The 22,009-nt window shown below is 38.8% G+C and overlaps 1 protein-coding gene across 1 annotated transcript in view; it reads right to left on the reverse strand.

The window, feature by feature from the left end:
• Positions 1-3,388: 3,388 nt before the first annotated feature.
• ror2 (receptor tyrosine kinase-like orphan receptor 2) overlaps positions 3,389-22,009 on the reverse strand; it is a 71,183-nt gene continuing 52,562 nt past the window's right edge. Inside the window, exons 3-9 of the mRNA XM_058789839.1 lie at positions 16,537-16,833; positions 15,189-15,219; positions 8,682-8,803; positions 6,622-6,924; positions 6,093-6,350; positions 5,799-6,004; positions 3,389-4,823 (exon numbers count right to left, since the gene is read on the reverse strand). Of these exons, the coding sequence (XP_058645822.1) occupies positions 3,396-4,823; positions 5,799-6,004; positions 6,093-6,350; positions 6,622-6,924; positions 8,682-8,803; positions 15,189-15,219; positions 16,537-16,833 (2,645 nt within the window). The 3' untranslated portion in view covers positions 3,389-3,395. The remainder of the gene's footprint in view (positions 4,824-5,798; positions 6,005-6,092; positions 6,351-6,621; positions 6,925-8,681; positions 8,804-15,188; positions 15,220-16,536; positions 16,834-22,009) is intronic.

Consider the following 22,009-nt stretch of genomic DNA (forward strand, 5'->3'; position numbering starts at 1 on the left):
GAAGTGTATTGGCAGCGTCCATTGACTGGCACATCTCGCGACCAATCCAAATACAGCATCTTCCGATTTGAGCCAATGAATCGCTCCTCATTAATAGCAGTCTGGTTCACATAAGCAATAACGACTCCATAAGAATGAACAGTAATATACATAGTGGGGAGTCCTATAGTACAGTCTGAGAAAACCTTGTTGGCTATAGTGTATATTTTTTTTATAGCCTACTAAAAATGCTTACAGTGAAACTTTTGTTTATGGCCATCCAGAAAGTTCTACATGTCAAACATTACATAAATATTATATATTTAACCATGACTATACGGCGTTCATTAATACTTTATTATTAGGGTATTGATGTTGTAGGTAGTAGCAGAACTAGTATCATTAAAATAACTGCAATAATCTTAATATAGAAATGAATAAAGCCCAATTATATAGCGATTATTCTAACCATTGCCCGTCTAATTTTAATTACTTCAAATTTGGATGACGTGTATGCAGCTGTTACCAAAATATCAACGGCCACATCTTCTGTTTGAAAGAAATCAAGCCTCCTTGTGGTATTCAAAGAAACAGGGAAAAGTTTACAGCAGAATGGCTCCTTTTCAAACAGACTTACATAAATGGTGTTATGCATTATTACCTCGTTTAAAGGACACAATCAGTTCCAATTTGTGATTTTCTCAGCATCATTAACTCAATGACCGCCGTAAGCTTTTCTCCACCAACTAAAACTAGTTTGAATATATATAAATGCGTGTGTTATGAAATTGTCAACATGTAGGCTAACATATAATTTATATCTGTCTAATGATATAACAGGTGTGGATGTGATGTAACCTAAAACTAAAGGAGTTGCACAACGTGGCGCCCAAGATGACCTACATTAAATAAGATGTGGATGAGTGCGCCATCCAGTGGAAAAAGAAACGTTTTGATTGCGCTGGCATTCGTTCAAATGCACATTTAGAAACAACCTAACACAATATTATACCAATAAGCATCGATTTTTCCTTTATAACATTTCATACGCATTTTGAAAGTAAGATGCATAGGTTTTGATGTTGATTATGCAGTCAAGAAAAACGTTCAGTGTTCAGTGCATAACACATACAAAGCACTCACGTGTGCAGAAACAATACCTTTTATTTAAGAGGTATTACAACTACAGATTCACAGTGCAAGGTAAGTGATTCTTTTTTTGTTGTTTGTTTTACTTAAATGTGAGCAATTAAACAAATGCAATAACAATGACAATCTTTTCATGACAGACAGTAACACATCTGTAATGAAAAAGAAAAAAAGTAGTATGAACGCCTCGTCTGCCTTTCTTGGTTTCCATTAAGATGGAAAATTCGTGGACGCAAACCTTGCGTTACCAACTTTGTAGCGCAGTTTGTGCGGCAGCAGAACGGACTGCGTGGTCGCTTGGTGTTGGCAAGTTCGTTCCGCCGCATTTGTTTGCGTTTCACCCCCGATCGGTCCAGGCTGCCTCGCGTAATTCTGCGCCGGATCAGAAGACGATGTTTTGGGATTATACGCCAATGCGTTTCTGTCCTCCGGCAGCTCGCGCATCGTTTGAGCCGAATCATTTCCATTCGCAAAAACTCTATTCCTCACATACGCTCCGCTGGTGCATGCATTGGTTCCATGACTGTACCTGCCCATTGGATGATAACCATCCAATAAACTGATGCGCGGGGATTTCGTAGTATTATCATTGGCAGAGTTTTTCAGCACAGGGTATGATGCCAAATCGAAAACCGAGCGAAAAAGATTCGTTTCAGGACATATTGTTCCGCAACAACCAGAAAATGGGCAATGAGGCAGACTGCGCAGTGGTAACACAGTTGTAGGGACGGCAAAACTGCGCGGATAACAGTCATTTGGCAGTCCAAGAGGGAACCCAAAAGCAGCATCCATCGGGTTACTTTGAGCCGTGCTGTGGTGATGGACTGCAGAGAGCGCAGCCTTTAGTTTGTCATTCTCTCGTTGAAGCGTGACGGCGCGCGACTCCAGAAGATGTTCCTCCATCCTCTTGCGCTGGCGAGACCTCTTCGCAGCTTCGTTATTACGAGTCCGTTTAAGCCAGTAATTACTGTCTTTCTGCTCATCGGGCGTAAACTGTCTTTTCCGTCGCGTTGCGCTGTTTGCACGGAGGCTGGGCGCCGCGTGAAACTGGTAGGCATTCCGTAAACCGCTGATGCTAGTCAGTTCATCATGCGTGGAGCAACAAGTACCTGTTGACATCTCAGCAGGCACACGTGTATTACTGCATAAGTATCAGTCCTGTATGCAAGTGTAAATTATTTGCAGTTTGTCTGCCAAAAGTGGAGAATATATGAGTTATTACTGTGGTCCCGCCTTTTTTGGGAAATAAGAACGCCTACTTTACAGTCATTGGTTAACATGAACCAGCACACATCACTCACTCAGTTAATCTTTCACCAAGTACAAATAATGAGTCATATAAAATACGCGATTGTGCTATTTTAATTACAATATCATAGCAAAATGCTTTTCCAATGTCTAGATTGTATACAAGCTGAGGAAACCCCACAAGTAATATCACATTATGTATTACTTTATTGGATTCTCCACGTGCCTGGATGAACACAATATATGGTTAATGTTTGTTAATAACATCTGTGTAGAAAGCAAGTTTCTGGTTGGTATGACTTTAAAGTAATACTACAGGCTAAACAAAATAAGATAAAGAACATTACAAACCAGTTACAAATCTTCAAGAGAATCAATGGCATAAATTACAAATCTTTACAAACAAAGTTTTATAAAAGCAACTTCTAAAAAAAAAAAAAGACACAAATGTCTTGGGGTCAGCATCCATGTCTCTGCACATCCAGATCGTTTATAGTCCAATAATCGTGATCCATGATGAGGTTTCATCATGCATATCATTTACCAAATCCCTCCAGCAAGAAATACATTTAATCTTGTAATGACTTGTTCTCAATGACACCACCAACTGAGAAGGTCACATTAATGAATGGTTCCCACTACATGCTTGAAATGATGTTTCATGTTGCACAGCAACAGTAAGAACATGCATTCTTCTGAATAGCTTTGCAACAATTTGATTAAAACAACTAAACCCACAAGATGTCCTCCGCTGTATCATCTGCAACCGGACCCCAAAGCTGAAGGGCTGAAAGCTCGATTCTTCATCATAGACTACAAAAATTGCAGCTCATGGGTGAAGCTGACATTTCTCATAAAAATATCTCCAACAGCATCAGTGGCTGCTGATAAAACAAAAAACCCATAAATAACACTACGTCCATGTGTCATTCACTGGTTTCCCTTCACTTTTTAAACCTGTACAACTGAGAAAAACTTCAGAAAATGATTCTTCCCATCTAACCAATCTAAAAGATGATCTACGCTTCCAAGTTGATTTCATTGTTCTTGGTGTGTGGGCTGTCATTGTCCCCCAGGAGCTCTGTCTCTGGAACAGAAAGGTCCTCGTTGTGCAGGCCACTTTGAGAGGCTCCGTCAGCGAAATCCTCCTCCGCCCCCTTCAGGTCTTCATTCATAAGGGCCGCCTTCTCCGTGCCAGATCCGTTGGAGGGTGCCGTGGTCACATAGCCGGTGCTGGTGGATCCGCTGCCGCTGTGGTGCGATCCAGCCTTGGCGACCAACTGTGGGTGCAGCTGCTGCGGAGGCATCTGCATTGGGATCTGCATGGGGTAGAAGTTCTGCATGTACGGATAAGCCGGCATTGGCTGGTAGCCGTTGACTGGGATGTAGAGCTGGGGTGGCACCATTGGGCGCATCTGGCCCTTCATGGACACAAACTGAGGCTGGGGAAATGGGGAAGACTTTTTGGGACTAACGTAGCGAGCATTGCTGATGTTGCTGACGGGGCTTGTGCTGAGGGAGCTGGTTTGAGTGGTGTTGCTCGCTCCTGAGGTCTGCGCTGAGCTGTTGTAGTTGGACAAGCTCTCCCAGGTGCGCAACCGGGCATGAATGTCTTTGAATCTCGGCCTTCTTGCAGGGAACTCATTCCAGCACTCTAGCATCAGTGTGTAAATCCAGGCTGGACAGTCATCTGGGCAGGAAAGGACTTGTCTGTTGCGAACCATCTCAATCACATCCTGGTTGGAATAGCCGCAGTACGGCTGGAGGCCATAGCTGAATATCTCCCATAGCACCACGCCGTAGGACCAGATGTCTGAATCGGTGGAGAACTTGCCGTACAATATGGCTTCCGGGGACATCCAACGGATTGGGAAGGGACTGGTGCCCATCAGCTTGTAGTAGTCGGCTGAGTAGACCTCTCTGAACAACCCAAGGTCCAGGATCTTTACGTTGAGTTTATCGCAAACCAGAATGTTACGAGCAGCCAGATCCTTGTGTACCACGTGGTGGCTGGAAAGATACTCCATCCCGGCTGCTATCTGTGTGACGATGTGTAGGAAGTCTGCCTGTTCCAGAGTGGATTTGACGGTTTTGTCGTCATCAGAGCTGCCGACGTCCGAGTGAGGGGATCGCATGACCAGGAACTCGTGGAGGTCACCGTGGCCCGAATAGCTGAAGATCATGCTCATGGGCTGTTCTTTCGTTATCACACCCAAAAGGCAGACGATGTTGGGGTGCTGTAGGCGGGACCGGAGCATGGCCTCATGGCGAAATTCTTCCCGTAGAGGTCCCTCGTCCTTGTCTTTGACCGTCTTTATAGCCACCACCTGTGTCTGTTCACCTGGAGCTGTACCGTAGAGGTGACCTTTGTAGACTTTTCCAAAACGGTCCTCTCCAAGCTCTTCCATGAACCGAACTGCAGACAGGTTGAGTTCTCGTAGCTTCGCCTGGGAATTAAAGACAATAAGAAATCTTCAAGTCTGCTTGTGCTCAATTGAAGAGGCAAAATGTGCAGTTACACATCGGATATGACGACAAAACTTAATAGGCATTGGCTCACTAATCATAATGATACATCAAGGTTCATTTTAAGAGATTAATAACTTCTAAAAATGCCACAAGTATTTAAAGTATTACACAACATTTTTAAAAATTTTAAGAGATGCAGCATTTAATAAAAATTTGCACCTTTGAGTACATTTGGAAATGAGGTTTTACACGTGATGTTATGCAGCCTTTTTTTTTTTTACATTTGTCTCAAAAACTGTTAAGTAAAATGTATTTAGCCTCATTCCAATATCTCACATATTTGGGACTGGATTTTGTTGATAAACATGAATGTGCACACCTATTGATGAACCGCTGCAGAAAGAAAAATACATTTTTCATCTTAACATGATAGTTTATGTAGATTAAATGAATGAATAAAATGAATATATTGTTCTTTGAAAAACTTTTAAGAGTAATATTGATGTGTGAGAAAATAAAATTTGGACAGTCGTAACTTGCAATTACAAATGAATTAAATTATGAAATTAATACATTAAATTGTTTTAATTCACTGAATACTGCAAACTCTCAGATTATATATTCTCATAAATTTCATAAAATAATTCATGGATTTTTTCCTTGCATCACAATTTCAAAACATTTCTCTTTTCATTACTAAAAAAGGGATAATGTAGTAGTAACATGGTAATACATGTAGTAATAACATGGTAATAACACAAATCTTTGACTTTTGGGCATTTACTCATTAAGTTACTGATCAGGTGCAAAATATTAGTTGAAAAAAAAAGAGAATAATTTATTACTAATTTATAATCATATGTTCAGTTGGGTCCAAACTGAGCTGTGAATGCAAAAATTGCAGCTTTTGAATGCAACTTCAAATGAAATTCAAAAGCTAAAGTGAGGATTACCTGATGCTTGTGCTGGTTAAGTAGAGGCAGCTCCATTTCTTGACTCGGTGAGGCAGAGAGTTGCCGGCGAGTGGGGGTGTCAGCAGACTCCTTCTGTTTGTTGCGGCACATGCAGATCAAGAAGAATAAGCAGGCAATAACAAGAGGAGTGGCTATACTGGGGATTAATATGTACAGTATCTCCTTCTTCATTTTCTCCGGAGGCTCTGGGGAAAAAGAAAATTTAGAACAACAAAAATCACAAATGAGATTTTTCCCTGCCCATCATGAGGGTCATAAAGCCATTCTACTCACTGCAGGGCTGAATGTCACAGACGTCCACTCTAACATTAGGGTCCAAAGTGAAACACCAAGGGCTCTCCATTTGCCCTCCAGGGTTCCTGCAGAAATTGTGGCCTCCTCTGAGCTCAGGGTACTCAACAGGCGTCAGATGATGACTGTGTGGATACTGAGCGCTCCACGGCTGGCACTGGTTGCCTGATTTCGTGACACTGACCGTGCCTTTGTAGTTGGCGCCACTTCCATTGTAACAGCTGTGATTTGGGGGTGAATCTTTAAGAAGGATTGAAAATTAGAAAGTGCTTTCTCTCAAAACATGAAATAAAAATCAGAGTATCTGAAATATTCATTTGTGTGTATGAGTTGTAGACAATCATTCATAGTAATTTTAGATGCACCACAAGAGGGCCCTCTCGCTTTAACTGCTCTTTGAGGGTGCTTGGGAGCCAATTACATTGGATTTCATGCTTATTAAACCCTCCCTTGAGTCTTCCTTGGCTCTAAACCCCATTTTATGGTTTTGAGTTCAGTCAAGTCAACCTACATTGCGGTGGCAGGCCGATGCGAATGCAGCTGGCAGCTTCTGGCGAGCCGGGGTGGGGAAGCAGGTTGCACGCGGGCAGCTCCAGCTGCATGAGGATGAGAGGGTTAGAGCGTGCGATGGTGTACTCCGCATTGCACAAGTCATTCTCCAAAGCCTCGCACTCGTCGCGGCAGAGCTGGCGCCGCCATGGCCCTCTGGTGCCCTCCTCGCACAAAGGGAAGACGTAATAGCAGAAGGACGGGATGGCAAACTCAGAGCACTGGTCTGATAGCTGGGTTGAGGTGCCGATCATCGTGAAGGCCGCTGGAGAAATACACAATGAAAAATAATGATAAACAGCAGAATGTAAGGTGCGTCTATGATCATTATACACTACACTCTTTAAATGAAAGGTTCTTTACAGGCATTGATGGTTCCATGAAGAACCTTTAACATTCAAGGAAGCATTTCAATGCACAAAAGTTCTTCACAGTGGAAAAATTGTTCTTTTGATTATTTTGAATGTTGTTTAAATGTTTTTCACACTATAATTGCTATTTTAAGAACTGTTCACTAAGACGTTGTTTGGGGAATCCAGGATGGTTCTTCTATGCATGGCATCAGTCTGAAAATCCGCTTTTTGGAACCTGGTGTACCTGGAATAATTCAAATGTTTTGAAAGAAGTCTTTTAAACTCACCAAGGCTGTATTTACTTGATAAAAACAACAGCGAAAAAGTAATATTGCGATTTTATTTTTTTTAATGTTAAAATATTTGAAAATGTGACGTAAAGTTGAATTTTCAGCATCATTACTCCAGTCTTCAGTGTCACATGATCCTTCAGACATCATTCTAATATGCTGATTTGGTGTTTTTCATATCATAAATACTGAAAACGGGGTTTTTCAAGAATGCATTAAATTGATCAAAAGTAACAGTAAATACATTTTAAATGTTACATAAGATTTTTTTTTTTTTTAAATCAATGTTATTCTTTTGAACTTTTTATTAAGTTAAAGAATCCCGAATAAAAATCTTAAGCAGCAAAAACTTTTCAACATTGATAATAGTAAGAACCATTATTAATACAGATATGATTATGAATGATTTCTGAAGTATCATGTGACACTGAAGACTTGAGTAATTACTGATTAAAATTCAGCTTTACCATCACAGGAATAAATTACATTTTAAAATGTATTCAAATAGTAAACAATTCTTTTTAGTGCTGTCAATTGATTAAACAAATAATCAAAAAATTCTGTAATTAACCGCGATTAATAACATTAATATTGTCATAATTTCACACTGAATCTCCAAATTAAATGTAGAAACAGCAAAGATTATTTATTTTAAATATATGTGACCCTGGAGCACAAAACCAGTCTTAAGTCGCTGGGGTATATTTGTAGCAATAGCCAACAATACATTGTATGGGTCAAAATTATTGATTTTTCTTTTATGCCAAAAATCATTAGGACATTAAGTAAAGATCATGTTCCATGAAGACATTTTGTACATTTCCTACTGTAAATATCTCAAAACTTAATTTTTTGACTAGTAATATACATTGCTAAGAACTTATATTTCGATTTTTTCGCACCCTCAGATTCCAGATTTTCAAATAGATGCATCTCAGCCAAATGTAGCCATTAATTATAGTTATTCATCATTACAGTATAATTGAAAGCCATTATCTTTAACATTTAACAGGCTTTGAAAATACAACTTATTCCAAACTTTTAGATGATGCTAACCCTGGAACAACATACAAAACTACCAAATGTTGCTATAAGTTTAATCGCAACATATAATCATTGCGTTTAATAGTGTTCACGTTCTGTTTGATTACATGTAATTTGTAACTAACTGCATGATTTTTACTGTACATTTCTGCCATAGTCACCACTAATAACCTACTCCTAAATATAATGTAGAAACTTAAGATTTTCTGTAAAGCTCCTTTGCAACGATTTGTATCGTGAAAAGCACTATACAAATAAACCTGAATTGAATTTTGACCTGTACAGTGTGTATGTGCTGATGTTCCCAGCAGTGGTTTCTGGACAGCAGTGCTCACCAGTGATGCGGTTTTCACTTTCTCCCTGCATCTGCAGAGACTCCACATAGATACTCCTGTTCCCTATGAAGCGAGCGCACGCAATGCCGCGGTACGGCTGGCAGAAGCCCTTCTCGTGCGTTCTGAGAAAAGAAAATGACAGACAGTGATGAATAAGATGATAATAACTTTCCTGAAAGACACACAGAGCTGATATTAAATGAGTCAACTTGCCTAAAGCGGTACACTGTACGAAGGACAACAATTTTGAGTTTCTATCAAACACACGTGTTTATGACCTTTCACCGCTAATTTTGTATTATATTTAGTGTATGTCATAATTTGAACGTGTTAATCGTTTTTCAAGGATGTGAGTTGTGTAGGGTATTGCCATCTAGACCGACCAAATTGTAAGCTTTCTAATGCTGATGTTAAACGAATATCCTGCTGGCTTCAGCAAAGAGACCACATTAATGAACGTTAAGGGAGTCTCTATGCATCTCATGACCTCTTGTTCACAGAGTCATGAAATCTAGGTGCTCACATTGAGCCAATACAGAAGTGTATTCACAGCGGACTGCGGTTTGAGTGTTATGATTGGAGCACTTCTGAAGTTTCAGTGGTTGTTTATTACGCTACCTTTGGGCTTTGCTGTTTCTCTCATCATAATCTGAACGTGAAGTGACCAAAATCGTTAGTATTTGCTGCTCAGGATATCCATCTCTGCTGTTTATGCCGTTACCAACTGGATAAAAGTGCTCTATTCTGGCCAAACACAAATGGCTTTATGCGATGACTCAGGAACTGGCTGGAGTTGGATTCTGAAGGCTTCTGAACTTGATGCCTTGAAGTTTTTTTTCTTTCGTTTCCACAACAGACACATTTGTTTTAGTCTCACAATGAACCGTCAACCCACAACAGCAGAGATTTCCAGAGCTAAAATACGATACCGAGTCAGGCTCTGATCCAAACCGAGTCTCCTGTCTCCCTTCTAAGGCAGCATCCCAACCGAAATGAAACCTTGTAAGTGATGGATTTGGAACGAACGCAAACTCTGGTGGTTAAAACTAAGAGCATGATCTTAGCAAGATACTCTAAACATAAAAATACGCAGTACACACAAATACTGGCCAACATTTACCTTTACATTTACATATGAAATGAGTTGTAAGTACCACCTACTGTTCAAAAGTTGGGGTGGATAGGATTTTTATTGTAGTATTTGAAAGAAGTTGCATATGTTCACCAGGGCTGCATTTATTTGATCAAAAAAACAGTATTGTGAATTATTATTACAATTTAAAATAACTTTTCTGTTAGTTTTTTTTTCTTTCTGTGATGAGCTGAATTTTCAGCATCATTACTCCAGTCTTCAGTGTCACATGATCCTTTAGAAATCATTCCAATATGCTGATTTGCTTTATATTTTGCAGAAACTGTGACAGTTATTTATTTATTTATTTTTTTTCAGGATTCTTTGATGAATAGAAAGTTCTACAGAACAACTGAATTATGTATGTGCAATGTAAAAGTCCTTACAGTCAGTCTTTAGCAGTTTAATGCATCCTTGTTGGATAAAAGTGTTTCTTAAAAAAAAGAAAGAAAGAAAGAAAAAACCTACTCTCCACAAACTCTTTGAACGTTATTGTATGTATAATCAATATTTTCAATACATCTTTTCTCACAAGCTCGATGAAACGTTCGAAGGATCCATAAAAGCTAGGGGTGTAACGACACACTTTTTCGTTACGGGTCTTTCGGTTCGGTACGCATGTGTAGACTTAATTTCTCTCGCGAACTAACGAGCTGTGGACACCGACGACATGCCGGAGGTAAATTAAATGCTACGTGACATTTTGTTTTGACGTCTTTCCGCGGTTGAAACACTGATCGAGCGATTACACGAGGCATGAGATGTTCATTCATGTTTATTTCACGTTAAAACTAGCAGTAAAGAGAAAGCGATGATCGTGCTGCCTTTGAACCGAGGCGTTTATACAGCGATTACGTCACGCTACAACAAAGAGCGCCAAAATTGCATTTATTGTTTGAATTTCCTGAAAATAATAGACATAATTTGAAAGGTGAGTCTTTGTTTCTTATTAAAACTAACAATATATAAAACTAAGTTTCCAAAGAAGTTCCACTCGTGCAGTGGTTAAAACAATGCTGTACTTGTTCGGAACACGTGTACCGTACTGAATATTTTCAGTAGAAATACATGTACAGTTACACCCCTAATAAAAGTTATGTTTGAATTTGGCCAGAAGACAGTATAACTCTTTTGAAACAGCTTTTGTGTTGAGAGCATGTCTCTGATGTTTACACGAGGTTTTTGGAACTATTCTAGCAGCCTTACTTTTCAAATCGGAAGTAAGCTCTTCTCTGTGAATGTGTGAGGCTTCCAGTTTCTATTGCTAAATAACTAGAATAATAACAAAGGGCAGTAAACAGGAAAAATATTCATGCTACAAACCAGTGAGTTTAAGATTATGATAAATTAATATGATAAATAAAAATTATTTTGAACAGGTAAAATAACTGGAAGCAAATGACACCACAAGCCTCGCACATTCAAGGTAAAAATGGCTGCACTCAAGTTAAAAATAAGATGTTTAGACTGCATTGTTTTGCTTGCTTGTGAGACTAATCCACTGCAAACAGAGCTGATCTGTTACCAATCCAATTCTTATATAGTATATCTTACTAAATTACTGAAGTACAAACATCATTTCTGAAAATGTGCTACCCTCAGCCATGTGTAACATGATCAGAAACAAACAGCACAGAGCCCGCAGCAAATCATATTCCACTCATTAGCTTTTGGGTTTGACTTTTTAGTAGATCCCTAATCAGTGTTTTTCAAACACTTATAAATTGCACTCCTATGGTGAAAGCTGTGAATAGATGTAATGTGAAGCTGTGCTAAAATAACTGCTCTCAGAAAGAATTTTGCACTATGCACGTTTGATTTTGCTCCTAACTATGGCATTTTGCCAGCGTATCCATCAATGCCCTAAACTTCTGCTACGGCCAGCCTCAATATCACATATGGTTACAATTTCACTGCAGTTTGGATTGAGCAAGGAATTTTCTCTCAAGCTAATGTTTGAGGACTCGAGCCTAACAAGATTCAGATTTACTTCCTCCTTTTTTTGTTGAAAATATTGCATAAAATAAATGCAAAGCATTCTTTCCATGATGGCTGTAAGCAGTGCAAAGTTTACAAGAACTGGATATTCATTTTGCATAAAAGTTTGCCCTTCCAAGAAAAGCTTGAACGACATTTTGAACATTCACACACGCATCAGTGTGAAAGACAATGAGGCTGTCAAGCTGTAAGCAACACGACTGGAGATCTGTTTCTCTCATGCTCATCTGCAACCATTTATGCAGAGAGAAACAATACTCTGCCTTTATCAAATGTGTGTACATGTGGTCTTAGAGCTTCTCGATGCTCCTTCTTGGATAACCGCTTTCTTTAATGACTCTAACCTCAAATTATCCTCGCCATCTCTCAGAACAAATGCAGTCTGGGACCTTCACTCATGCAGAGAGCTCTAAGACGATGCAACTTCAAAGAAACGGGAAAAGCACTTTCTAGCACAACATGGTATGTTCTCCTTACATTTAAATAAAGCCAGGAATCATTTTTACGTGTTTAACACTTGGACAAATGTTATATTCCTGATAAAAACATCTGTTTTGAACCAGTTAGTGCAGGAAGAGAAGTCAACACGGAGGTTAATATGAAGGCGTTTGCAGAACCTAACTTCAGTAGAGTGTGGATCTAAGCACTGGACACAGGACACAGGACGTGTTGTCTAGCTGAGAGTTACACATGCAGTACTAGGAACTGAGGGAAGACAAACACTAAATTTTACCACCAAAATGCTTGTGCCAGCTGAAGGCCCACACATCTGACTGCAGATCTCATCTCAACTCAGACCACCTTTCCACCCGAAATCAACATGCATTTTATTTTATTTTTTTGCAGCAGAGTGATAAATACAGGTGTGATCAGATCACTAAAATAACACAAGGTACCTGAGACTACATTGCACGTGTATCATAAATGCTCATGCATGCTGCATGCATCCCTTACACATGATCATTCCGGGACGGGTTGAGAAAGCGCACCACAAACATGGATTTTGGTAGAAATCCCAGCTGCCCTCCTTATCCTTTTTCAATATCTTCCACATAAGATGTGTAACATTGTTTGAAGACAAGTGATGACAGAAGACTCATCTGAAATGCATGTTAATACAGCTATAAACAGGGTCTTAATCACCCTCATGTGCTTGCAAACCCGTAAGAGTTTAGCAGTTTGTCTCTTGTGCTCAGGGGCATCAGTTGGGTATCGCAGGATGTGGCGACTGCCTGGTCAGGTCAATGCAAAGTAGTATAATTTTATTGCAGGATTTACTTTGTGTAACATATAATTGGTAACCGTTTGATAAAAGAGAAAAGCAAGCAAATTACAGCGATCTGGTTATTATATTCGTGCAACATGAGTTCAACGGTGCTGCAATTGTGCCCATTTACAATGTGATTTTGCAACGTTGAGAACTGTAGCCAATCACAGGCAGTTCTATTGATTAAGTTACCGATTGTGAGAATCTGCTTAGTATCTATCAAAACGCTGAATGAGTTTTTAGCGCAAGTTTTACATGCACGCAAATCCTCTCATTATAACAAAGCAGAGACACGATGTAAATAAGATTCATTGGAGAAGTTTAGTCAGATTCAATGATTAAAATGGGAGTTTTCAGACTGAACCGACAGCTCCAGTGATCATAAAAAGGAAGCGTTCCTAACTTGCTAATTTCATTTACAATTTGAAGAAAAGTTTTTGTTTTACATGAGACTTTCCTGCAAATATATACTTCATGCTTCAGTACAAAAAGTCACAAAAATAGACAAAGCGACAAAAAACTATTTTTTAAATGTTATAATACTGATTTGATAATCTCTAAAAAAAATAAAAAATCATTTAAAAGTAAAACATTTGAAAAACGCGGAAATGGCTAATTAATTGGCAAATAACTGCTCCTCTGCATCCATCTACTGGTTATCGGTGGTAATTTAATGTCTTTTTAAATTTTGAAGAATATTGTTCAGTTGATTAATATTAATTTGATTATTATTTTATATTAATAATATAATTCTTATTAATTTGAAGTGCTTGTGAAGCAGGGATTACTACAAAATGAGCATGCACAAAACTACACATGTGCATATTTATTCGTATTATGATTTATTCTTAAAGAAGTGAATGACACTTGAAACCTGCGCAAGGGGTTCACGTTATTTGAATCAGAATATCAGTCACATGGTTGTGTGTGAAAACGAAGCTTCGGACGTCACAGCTCACATGGTTACGGCAAAACGAATCAAGCTCCAGTAGCCGAAGCCTCGGTGTCGAATGTCACATCACTAGAGACAGATACTACACAGCACAACATACATTAACAAACTACACATTCAATATTCTTTTACTCCTGTTCTTTCTGAAGACTTGACACACGTGTTGGACTACTTTTATTTATGTATTTTTTTTAGTGTTCCTGGAGCTCATCAATGTCCGACTCCATTTACTGAACCTCACTTGAGCTGCGGTCACATTAGCAAGATTCTGGCGAAACTTCACAGGGGAAAAGTTCATTTTTAATAGTCTAGCGATATATGAAGCACAGCTCACACAGAAGTCATTATTAAACCAAACAGCTTTCTGTCGGTCAATGCAGTCAACCAATCTTTCACCCTCACACATATTTCCGGATTTTGTCATTTCTTATTGAAATGACTGGATCTGGCCACAAAAATTTGCCATACAACAGAAATGTGACCGCACCATTATAGCACTGCTCTACAGTATGTCATGCAAGAATGAAGGCTAAATCCTATTAACATGAACACTGCCCTGAAAACACCCCCACAGACATTACACTACCATTTATTTAACCTGGAAAAGGAAACATTAGGACCTGCCACAAAACTTCCCCAACTGAAGATGCATGCCAGCCCTCTCTTTGGCTCTTAAGGAAGTTAAGTCAGATATACTGCTTCAAGCCAGGATACAGGCCTGTGTTTTTGTTCTTTTTTGGAAAAGCAGGTCCTGCTTTATTTCCACAAATCACTGAAATCAGATTATATGTGTATATGCTGTAGCAACCGAGCAAATAAAAAGAGTGCACGAGAAAGAGTATGAATATGTAGATGACGCTTATTTACCATATTATAAGACGCCAGTCAGCAGGGAGCTTTGCACTAAACAAAAAAGGATCTAAGCATTTTAAGCAGAAATGTGGTGACTCAAAGTTCGGCCAACATCTGACTCTTTTCGAAAATAATTCTAAAAAAATTCATCAAATCTTAGGTCATTTGTGGGTGTGTATTTTTGTGGTCAGTGGGTTGGAATAAACAATTTACTGTGTGGAAGTGATGAAACATTTATTTACAGAAACACAAACACCAGAAAAATGTGAATGCACACGGACACAAACTGACAAAAGCAGTACTTACGAGTCTTCTCCTCCATGGGCCGGGGACTGTCCTGTAAAACACAGATAGGAGGAATTACAGACAAGCATCTTAACATGATCTTCCCTTCGGGAGCAGCTGTTTTCACAAACCCTAATTTGCCGTTTCAGTTCAAGGGAAGCTGCAATGTTATTAAGCCAAGATGACTTTTCAGAGAAGCAGGAGGCACGGCGCAAGCAAGCTCCTAAACCTGTCAAAAGCGTAATGTATTTCACATCGGACACGCTCCTTGTGGAGAATTTACCGTACACACATAAAAGGGATTTTTTCCCCCAGAAGGAAACAGTGGGAAGTTGTTCCTTAAGTAGAGTCCTAATGCAGGAACACTGAGATTTATGCCGCTGCCTTCCTATAAATATACAGGGATGCCAGGGTGAGATTTGGTGCATATGGTTGTAAAACACTGCTGCTTTAGTCTGTCTGTAAATCAATGGACTCCCAAAGTAGGCGAACAGGAAAGGAAACACTAGAGCTATGACAGAAAGAGAACGCATTGATTGTAGTCCCCGATGTGAGCAACAAAGTCTGAGAGGAGTTTATATTGGGATGCCACACAGGTATATTTAATTGAGCTGGGTTTCATGTGACGGCAATCATTTCCAAAAATAACTATGCATTAAAAGCACAAACTTGGCCAACAAATCTCTGGCCTGACAATGAATGGAAATTTGTGCCGTCTTCCCAAGTAAAAATCCCATTCGTTTTATCCACAGAGAAATTGATTTTTAATGACAGTGTATAAAGCTTTCAAGACAGACCTACAAAGTTGAAGAATTAAATATGCTCAAGTTACAAGTCAATGTGATTTTAATATAATTTTTCTAAAGAATTCCTGAATAACTACAACACCCATAATTCTGAAGAGAGCTCAACCAATCAGAAAGCAAAAGACCATATACTGTACAATTTAGAAAAACTTTTCTATTTCAGTATATCATAAAATTACTATTTATCGCGGTGATCACAGCTGAATTTTGAACAGTCTTCAGTGTCACATGATCCTTCAGAAATCCTTTTAATATACTGATTTTCTTTTGTCAGCGTTGTGCTGCTAAAGTTGTGTGTAAACCGTGATGCATTTTTCTATATTTTTTGATGAAAAAAAGAGCATTAATTTGAAATAATAATCTTTTGTAATATTATAAATGGCTTTGATCAATTTAATCGCACTTTGCTGAAAAACTGTAGTGTATTTACAATACAATTATACAAAAACATTTGTATATATTTACATATTTTGCAAAACTATTTTGCTTTAAATGTAATGTTGGTTTGGAGTTTAAAAGTCTTCAAAACATAATTAAAATGAGATTAAAAAGCAATCATTTACCTCCACTCCCCAGTCGCACATACAGCACTCCAGTAGCTGAAATGACCTTGATGGAGTTTGAAGCCACACACTGGTAGTATCCGGTGTCGGTGGTGTCCAGGTCTTGAATGCGGAGCTTGGATCCAGCCTCTGTCTTACGGATGGAGACTCGGCCCTGCTCCTGCACCACCGGGGCGTCATTCTTAAGCCAGCGGATGCTGGGCCGCGGGTAGCCCGCCACTTTGCAGTGTAGAGTGACCGTCTGGCCCTGCACTATAGTCATATTGTTTGGTGGCTCCACAAACTCCAGGAAATAACCTGAGGGAAAAGGGCAAGAAAGGCTGTTAGAGGGGTCAAAGGTGAGGACCCTGAGCATCAATGCAGGCTTGAGAAGAAATCAACCCCCCATCCTCGCTGAGACGGCTGTGATGGATACTAGCAGCTTTAGACACTGAAACCATTTAAAGGTTTGACTGATGTGTGGGTTTCTGCACACATCAGGACTCAAGATCGCAAAGAAAAATAAAACACTGTGAATGGAAACAAATCAAATATCAATTTTACATCATACATTCACATACTAAAACTTTTTAGAATGGATTAAAACAAGGGCTGAACAAATCGAGAAAATGTGCTATAAATACAACAAAACAAATACATGTGGAATGCATTTCAGAGTGAAGCGTGGCAAAGTGTTTATTTACAAGGGAACCGTTCAGGATAACAGTGTTTTTGGGTCTCAGTTTGCAGTAAAGCTACTCTGCCTTTATAAAAGGAGTCACTGAATTATTCACTCAACCAATTTGTCCAAAATCACTGAATCAAGTAAGTCAAGGTGCATCACTTAGGGTGTCAGATGTGGAATTTGAAATGAGGGAACTACAGCAAATGTGATTTTTACATTCTAGTTTAACCCAATAGCAAAAGAAAAGATGGAAAAATTATAAAGAGATTGATTACGGCAATCAGCCGTTGTATTAGAAACACCCTTGCAGCAGTGGCAACTATTTTATTCAATTATTTATTAGTTTTGTAGTTTAATACCAAGGTAATAGATACCAAGTTGTATTTATTGCAATAGATAGATAGATGATAGAGCAAAACTTTGCATTAACAGTATTAAAAGGGTCCATTGTTTCTAAAATGCAAGTTACTCAATTTCAACTCCTATTTATTGAACTGTTGCATAAAAGCAAGATTACAATTGTGCTGTCTCCTTGTTACTCCTTAAAACCCCATGTTGTTAATGTGACTTTCAATTTGGTAACAGAAACTGGGACAATTTTGAACTTAGTTGGCAGATCCTGAATCTGTGGCGCAAGACAGTCGTTCCCACACACAAGAGGATCTTCATCTTTTTCTTATTTAAATATTTGTCCTGTTTACATACTTGTTCTATGAACCATTCTAAAACACTGGCTCATGTGATATCGCTTTATTAAAATCAAAATTCAATGCATGAGCCATGTTTGAAGCTGCTTCAGAATGCTTGGTTCCAGCAAGAATTCTCATTTTGTTGCATTTGTACACATGTATTTTAGCTTAAGTCTTTGTCTGATTTTCAGATAAGATAAACATGGGCTGACTGGTCAAGGTCAAACTGCCACAGCACTGACCCCTGCGTTTGACGGCAGAATTACTCAACTCTGGGAAAGCACATCTGGATTAAGTAACTCAAGCTTCAGATCAAAACAAACATCTTCCGTCGAGTGGTCCCATCCCGACAACTGCGGATGAAAGAAACATCTCAGGAGGGGATTTGTTTGTTTTGGCAAACCTATGATTTGTAGACCTCTGCAATGTAGCAAACAAACCAAGAAAGAAAAAAAAAAGGTAGAGCAGAGCTTCCCAAATTCCAGACCCATAACGTCCCCTCAAATAACTCCATGTTCAATTAAATGTACACAAGGTGACTGTGTTAATAAAACACTTGAACTGTCTTTTGAAGTAGGGCTTTCACAATATCACTTATTCACTATTAATGTGGGTCAAAATTGTAGACAATAAAAAATTGTGGAATTATGTTTTTTGGTTTGTGCTCACAAATACGTAAATAATTAAAACTCAAATACAAAATCATTAGAAATATGAGTGCAGGGAAATCTGTAATCATGTCTGTACAAAAGTGTTCAAAACTTCACAAATTTACTATTACAAATGAGGTTTTTTAAATACTGAATGACCAGTAATTTCTCAAGTTTTGTTTATCATGACAAATACACATTCATACATTTTCATTTAGACAAAGTTGCCACATTTTAGTTCTAATTACTACAGTTTTGTCTTTAAAATATCTGACTGGCGTTGCTTAAAAGTTATTATACTTGCAAAGGATGAGACATATGAACGTATCTTCAATCTGATTTCATTTGGAATATATTTATGGTGATTGTATTGCCAACGCGTCCATAGAGGATTGTTCTTTTAGTTTTAAAAGAGTGTCTGGCCCCAGTGTGTTGAGTCCAAGGCCTCCGCTCTTCACAGAGACATGAGAGATGACGCGATGGTGCGGAGGTGAGAAATGCAACAGGTCTGCATGATGGGAAAACAGAGAAAGTGACAGCAAGAGTGCAAAGAGAAGAGGCGTCGGGCCTGGCTAAGCTCAGCCTGAGAAGTGTGAGCTCATAGTAAGTAGAGAGAGCCAGACGGAGCTCAAATAAACACAGCCGTGCACGCCTCAGCCTTATCGAGCAGACATGAAATCCCCTGCACTCTCCAACCTGATCTGAGATCATATCTCCACAACCCACAGCCATCATAAGGGTGGTATGTAGCCTTAAATGGGTTGACACGCAGTTGCCAAGTTGTCTAACCTATGCTTGAATGATTACAAGAGCGGAGTCCAAGCGCATGCAAGGCAGAAAGACGCCGCCTGCGCACATTTAATCCTCACAGTTTATTGTTTTCTGTTGTGCTGGTGACCATTTTACACAACTAAATACAAACTAGGCATAGATTACAAGATCATTCGCCTCCTGTCTGTAGCAACAATCCCAAAACTCCTAAATGCTGGTCGGTTGCATCGGTTTCAAACTAGTGTGAAATGTGTTAGTTTGCTACAAGCAGCTTTTTGCCACAGACTAGCATTTGCAAAGTATACTTTATTTTTTTTTTACACAAATGCTTGGCAAACAAGCACAACCAAGCACGTAGCCTCTGGATGGACACTCCATTTGATAACATGTGAACGCGCTCGACACATGCACACAACAGTTTCATCTTCGGCTGGTGTCTGCGCTATTAACGAGTTAACGACTGATAAAGGTAATGTACACTTTAACTAGAGTTGCGTTTCTCTCACATCAGTTTTTGATGTGAAGCAACACGTTACGACATATGGCCAAAAATATTACCACAATATGTATTTTTTTCAGATCATTCAAATGTTAATAAATCACAATACTCCTTTACCATTAAAATGTGGAAGGAAACGTTTTCCTTGTGTGTTAGACCTTGAGAATGAATGTAAAGATAACTTTGTTCACAACTAAACTCCACAGTGCAAGATACCTTTTAATTTAAGTTTTTTCCCCCAAAAAATTGTGTTTTATGATTTGATACAAATTTATCATCATAAATGGTGTCTAATGAAATGAAACTAGCAATTTCACCAATCTTTTCAAATGTAATCAAACTGAAATGTAACAATTTCCAACAAAACATTGTATTTTTATTTTTTTGTCAAATAAGATGCTGCACAACAGACATGGATAAAATATCTTGGTTGTATGATATTCCTTAAAAATGATAATATTATCATTACTAGTACATTTTAGTATATGATAGTAATATATTTCTATCATAATTTCTTCAAGTTAAACCAAACCTTTTTTTTTTATTATATGGCGGTTTTATTTGGTGAAGATCTTGTATTCTTGTGTTTCAGTGTGTACATGATGGTAGTTTTTTTCTCAAATGAAACCCTGTAAAGCTGAAGTGACACTCAGAGCATCTCTGGAGATGAAGTTGACGTGTTCATGTCCTCATGTATTGAGACGCAGATGCTGAAATCACCGCGAGCGTAACACATTTGAGTTTGTGTATCAGACAAAAGTACACCACTCATTCCCAAAGAGACACACAGAACATGCAGACGACTTAGACACGACTTGACCACTGCTGTCGCTGATCATTTATCAATGATAAACTGTTAGATATCCAAAGCTTATTATCATCAACATATTTAATTGTGATCTTGATATGATATTGTTTATTGACAGCTCTATGTGGATCAACTAATTACTGCGATGAAAAAAAAAAAAAAAACACCTGTGAGCTGTGCATATAGAATAAGCATGGTTAGAAAACTTGGGCTGCATGCATACATTACGTGTACTGTGCTAAAGGCTAAATTAATGGCACACACTCTATAGGTATACTATAGAGTATGCATAAAACTAAAGTATCCTCTTGGGTTTAAGACAACTGAAACACATTGTTCAGTTAGGAACAACATGAAACGGTAATAATCCATAGCAGCAGATAATTCAAGTCAACAAAAGACGACAGGAACAGACCAAAACAGCACAAAGAAAAATGACGACGACCATCAAAACAAGGCAGCGTTGACAAGATCTGCATCACATCACAGAAGATTTGCGAAGAAACTGAGGCATGAAAGGCCCAATTGTGTCGCAAAGCCAAACTGTGAATGTCTGAGAAAGTGAAGCCGTGAAAACACACGAGTCCATACACCCTCACTGTGATAAAGGCAAGCTGTTACAGGCCCTCCGCTATCTGTAAACATGAGCGAGGGTGTTGTGATCATGCTCAGCTGACGCTCTGAAGACGTGACATAATGAGACCGCCACTACTGTACATGAACGTGTTCAACATCAGTGAACCACTGCTGCGCGACTGTCTGCGGCTAGACTTACAGTCAGGTAAAGTCAGCGTGCTAGAACAGGCAGAATGTGAAATTAATATTACACTAATCCATTATTACTCATGCATAGATGCCAGTGCAACAAAGAGCAAACAAGACAAAGTATAAAGCTGCGCCCACTCCAACATGCCAAGCTGTACTCGTCACTTCACTAAAGCACAACACACTGTGAACAGCATAAACTAAAGCATGAACTACTGATTAAAAAAAAAAAAAAAAAGAGCAAGTTGAGGTAAATCAATGGGCCAAATCAGAGGTTAGTCCTATGATTCAGAAGAATATTGCAGAAAAAAGAAGATGAAGACAACAATGAAGAAGACTCATGAACATAGTTGGAATGGACCAACTTATGCAAAATTATTTGTGGCTTATCTGCAGCCACTTATGCAAGAAAAAAAAAACACACTCAGGGGAGATCTCTCTGTAGCCCAGGATTGGCGAGTGCAGCTGGCAGGCGAGGTTAAGTGGGTTTGACTACTTGTGGGCGGCCATGATTGGAACGATAAACAACACAAGCACTGCTGACAAGCCATTATAACTCGCCATATAACCAACCTCTGGCCTTCAAACGCAACACTAAATGCTAAAATAACCATGTAGATTTTAAGA

Source organism: Onychostoma macrolepis, chromosome 10, assembly GCF_012432095.1.
Source record: "Onychostoma macrolepis isolate SWU-2019 chromosome 10, ASM1243209v1, whole genome shotgun sequence".
NCBI lineage: Eukaryota > Metazoa > Chordata > Actinopteri > Cypriniformes > Cyprinidae > Onychostoma > Onychostoma macrolepis.